At 44.6% G+C, this 5135-nt stretch overlaps 1 protein-coding gene across 1 annotated transcript in view; it reads right to left on the reverse strand.

The window, feature by feature from the left end:
- Positions 1–5135, reverse strand: part of SEL1L3 (SEL1L family member 3) — a 120888-nt gene that overhangs the window by 18681 nt on the left and 97072 nt on the right. The window contains exons 18-19 of the mRNA XM_017505099.2: positions 2104–2194; positions 1889–1973 (exon numbers count right to left, since the gene is read on the reverse strand). Coding sequence (XP_017360588.1) covers positions 1889–1973; positions 2104–2194 — 176 coding nt within the window. The remainder of the gene's footprint in view (positions 1–1888; positions 1974–2103; positions 2195–5135) is intronic.

Genomic DNA, 5135 nt, shown 5'->3' on the forward strand with positions numbered 1-5135 from the left:
TTTCAATACGGTGGTCTCTGTTGCCCAGGCTGGAGTATAGTGGTGACATCAAGGCTCACTGCAGCCTCGACCTCCTGGGCTCAAGTAATCCTTCCACCTTACCTTCCCAAGTAGCTGGGATTACAGGAGTGTCCTACTATGCCCGGCTAATCTTTGTATTTTTTGTAGAGATGGCATTTTGCCATGTTGTCCAGGCTGGTCTCAAACTCCTGGGCTCAAGCAGTCCTCCCATCTCAGCCTCCCAAGGTGCTGGGATTACAGGTGTGAGCCACTGTGTCTGGCCGCTAGACACAGTTTCTTATTTGGCCAGGTAGCTCTCCTGAATAGCTCTGTTTGTACAAATCTGTCTACAACCTTGTAGCCCAATCAGCCAAGGTTGTTTTGGGTGCTTTACTTCACTTCTGAAATTTTGCTGTTCATCTTTGATGTCTGTTATTGGTAACTCTTTGCTTTAGCCATGTGTTTTATTTTTCCTCTGGGGAAGACTTGTGTTTAAGCACGTATGTATCAACCAGGCGTGGTAGCTCATACTTGTAATATCACCACTTTTGGAGGCTGAGGCAGGTGGATCACTGGTGGTCAGGAGTTAGAGACCAGACTGGCCAACATGAGGAAACCCCATCTATATTTTTAAAAAATACAGAAATTAGCCAGGTGTGGTGGTGCGTGCCTGTAATCCCAGCTACTCGGGAGGCTGAGGCAGGAGAATCGCTTGACCCTAGGAGGTGGAGATTGCAGTGAGCTGAGATCGTGCCATTGTACTTCAGCCTGGTCAACAGAGCAAGACACCATCTCAAAAAAAAAAAAAAAAAAGTGCATGTATTAGTCAATGTTCAATCAGGAAAACAGAATCCATTTCAGGCAGTTCAAAAGAGGAATTTCATCATGGGAAAGTAGTTACTAGGGTGTTGGGAGAGCTGAAAAGGCAAATGGGAAATAATAGAAAGCCCAGAGATGAGCAGTGAGAAGGCTACTATCATCCCCAGGACTTGAGGCCACAAGGCACCTATAATGTTACTAGAGACTCAGAGCCTGGTGATAACTGAGACCAAAGAGGGTGGAGCTGCCAGGCAGGGGCTGGAACCATAGAGATGCAGTCACTGACGGAGACACGGTCCAACGCAGAGAGAGGAGGGGAGAAGTACTTGGGCTTCTCCCATCCTGTAATCTTCTGCCAGTGCCTCCTATTGCCTGAAAGGAATCAGAAGCTCATAGGTAGATGAGTCTGGGAATTGTAGTTCCAGGAGGCCAGCCACCTACCATGCAGAGCAGGGCTGTGGAATCCAGGCAAATGACTGGCCAAGAGAACTGCTCCATAACAGCATTCTCTTTTACATTTTCTTTGACTCAGAAGAAATGCTGTGGCCCAGGAGCGACGACTCATGCCTATAACCCCAGCACTTTGGGAGGCTGAGGTGGGCAGATCACCTGAGGTCAGGAGTTTGAGACCAGCCTGGCCAATATGGTGAAGCCCCATTTCTACTAAAAATATAAAAACTAGCTGGGCGTGGTGGTAGGTGCCTGAAGTCCCAGCCCCTCGAGAGGCTGAGATAGGACAATCACTTGAACCTGGGAGACGGAGATTGCAGTGAGCTGACATCACATCACTGTACTCCTGCATGGGCAACAGAGTGAGACTGTCTCAAAAAAATAAAAATGAAAAAATAGGAAATGTTGGGTCCAAGCACTGCATGGAACAATGGGCAAGGAGCAGTGCATTACGTGAGGCTGAGAGCAGAGTTTAGCAACCTTACTAGCAGAGATTTTTCACTTTCTTTTCTAATTGTTTAGAAATATCTCACTTCACACAAAGCTGTTAGATATTCCCTGTTCCCAAAGATTAAAAACCTCTAATGGTTCAATTTTGCACCTGTTTTTCTATACATACCAAAGGAAGGAGCATCGATTTGAAAAACAGAGAAGTTATAGTATCTCCAAACACAATTAACACCCAAGTATCTCCTGGCCAGGTCCTAAGGGGTAAAGGAAAGAAGAAGTTAATTCATTAATATTTCGGCCAAGTGACCAACATTGCCTTCTTAAAACCCAATTCATTATCCTTAACCTCAGAGCTTCGACTCTGAGAAGAATACATTTACTTACTGGCCTCTCCTCACAGATGTGTGCTAAATTTGTCTGTGACACTTCAATTCCAGTTTCTGCTGCTAAAACATAATACAGCAAAGCTTCATGCCTAAAAATAGATGATTAATAATAAATTTCATACAGTGGCTCTTACTAATATTCACAGAGTGCTTCATATTCAAACATAAAAGGGCACAAAATAAGCAGTTTTTTAAAAAAACCACAAAATCATGAGTTTTTTTTAAGAAATAAATATTGTTAAAAATACTGCATGCACTGATTTATTTTCCGTCTTAAAGGCTGAACTCACAGATAAGGCTGGGGAGCTGGTTGATGCAACAGCTACCTCTACTGGCTGAAGGGTATGTCGGATATTGGCTGGAGAACTGTCTACTAGCCTTCAGTCCTTGAATCCTTCCATCCTTGCTTAGAGGGATAAGGGGTATTAAGAAAAAACCCTGTGCTTTGGAGTCTTCTGTTTCGTGAAAGGCTTTACAGGGCTTAGGATTCTGAACGAGCTTAATTAAAGCTGAGCTTTTGTTGTGCATTAGAAGTTTGGCAAGGGAGAGGCAGTTTGCAAGGGACTTGGTATCAATGGCCAAAACACATATGAAAAAAACGTTTGACACTACTAGGAATCGAATAATCGCAAAAGAACGAGTGACGCCTTTTCATCTGTTGAAAAATTGGTACAAGATTCATAAACAGAATAATGGCAAGGGCTTGTGGAAATGGACGTGCTCTACCACTGCTGCCAGGCTGAGGGCCAATTCATTCCACAGTTCTGGAAGGACAGGCAGGAGGAGACAAGAACATAGGTACCATTTGGCCCTACAGTTCTCTCTTGTTGGGGTTTATTCTAAAGAATCAGGGATATGTACAAAGATTCTGCTGCCACGGAGTTCATAGTAGAGCTATTTACATGAGCAACAACAAAAAACTGAAAACGATTTAAACGTTTGAAAATCAGAGACTAGTGAAGTTGACCCACAGTGCAGGCACTTTCAGACGTGGCCACTAAAATGACGTGTGGAAGGGTATTGAAAAACATAGCAAAATATTCATGCATAATTTTCCATTCAGTGAAAAAAAAAGCAGGGTATAAAACAATGCATCCTATTTTTGCAAAACAAAAATCAAACTGAACACACACATGCATCCACATACACATGCAGCTACAAACTGCATGGCAGAGGAAAAAACCCTAAAAATTAACACCAAAATACTAACAATACTAACAATACTAACAATACTTATTTCTGGGTGGCGAATAAAAACAGATTTTTATTCTATTCTTTTTACTTATCTGATTCCCTCAATTTTTTTTTATACGTTACCCAGCTTAAGAGTAAAACTCTGTTTTAACCATAAGCAGTTTCTTAAAGCTCATTTTTCATTTTAAGGAGTTGATATTAATAGCTCTTTTGTAATTTTAGCTCCACCTAGGAACTGGTTTAGGAAACGGTGGGGAAAGGCTGGGTGACGGGGAGTAAGGGAAGCAGGTTCTGAAATCATCTCTTCGAAACTGCTGACAGCAGCTTCCGGCAGGCAATCCCTTGGAGGCCGAGAGGTGCTGGGGATCAAATTAGGATAGTGAGACCTTCAGTCGGACATGGTGCAGGCCACAGGCCACGTGGCTGCTGAGTGCACCAATTCCCAGCCTCTGAGATACCTAAGGCAGCTGACCAATTAGCTATGACTCAGGCTAAAGAGGGACAAGGTCAGAGAAGCAGTGTCCCTTGCAGAGGCAAGCCAGATAACAAGCCCCAAGGTGCAGCTGCTACAACATCCCAAAGAAACCTTGGGGATTTGCCAACATAGCCTGCAAAATCTATGTTTGGCTACAGGAATCCTCAGAGCAGACGCAAGACCCCAGACAGAAGGCAGGCAGGGGAGGCCCAGCAGAAAGTCCCCCTCATTCTGACACAAGGTCCTGTTCCTAAGGTCTTAGAAAATTCTCAAGTTTCTTCAGAGACACTCTGGCCTTCACTAGTGTCTCAGTTTCCAGCAGGGATTGATGAGGAAAGGAGACGGTATACACCTGCACGCCAAGGTCACATACTGGGCCCGTGGCCTCTGTGACCATAACTAGCTGGCATGTGGCTCGTCTTTACTAAAATGTAACAAAATGAGTTGTTTTTCTGGCCGGGCACACGGTAGCTCACAACTGTAATCCCAGAACTTGGGAGGTCAAGGCAGGAGGATCACTTGAGCTTTGGAGTTCAAGATCAGCTTGGGCAATATGGTAAAATCCCATCTCTACTAAAATACAAAAAAATTTGCTGGGCATGGTGGCATGTAATCCCAGCTACTCGGGAGGCTGAAGCAGGAGAATCGCTCAAACTTGAAAGGGGGAGGTTGCAGTGAGCCAAGATCTCACCACTGCACTGCAGCCTGGGCGATAGAGCCAGATTGTCTCCAAAAAAAAAGAAGAATTTTTTCTCAACAGCAGAAACCAGTAGGCTGGTTGTCAGAATGGGTGGGGGAAATGGCGGCTGACACTCCCTGCAAGAAGATTTACAATGATAAGCTTCATAAAGATAATATCTTGTGTCTAAAGTGATCTATGTGGTGGGGAAGGAAGGGAGGAACAAGTTTTACAGAAGACTTCTATCGTCCAATCATTGTGTAGACCAGAAGGAAATGGCATAGAATTCTCAAGCGTTTCCATTGAGGGAGCACTGTAATCCACCAGAAAGAGACGCCTAAAAAGTTATGTGTTATCCATAGAAGCACTGAACAGAAATCCACCTCTGGGTTGGGCATGGTGGCTCATGCCTTTAATCCCAGCACTTTGGGAGGTCAAGGCAGGCAGATGACCTGAGGCCAGGAATTTGATACCAGCCTGGCCAACATGGTAAAACCCCATCTCTACTAAAAATCCAAAAATTAGCCGGGCATGGTGGTGGGTGCCTGTAATCCCAGCTACTTGGGAGGTTGAGGCAGCAGAATCACTTGAACACAGGAGGCAGATGTTGCAGGGAGCCAAGATCGCTCCACGGTATTCCAGCCTGGGCAACAGCGTGAGACTCTTGTCTCAGAAAAAAACA

This window comes from Cebus imitator, unplaced genomic scaffold, assembly GCF_001604975.1.
Source record: "Cebus imitator isolate Cc_AM_T3 unplaced genomic scaffold, Cebus_imitator-1.0 Scaffold333, whole genome shotgun sequence".
Classification (NCBI taxonomy): Eukaryota; Metazoa; Chordata; class Mammalia; order Primates; family Cebidae; genus Cebus; species Cebus imitator.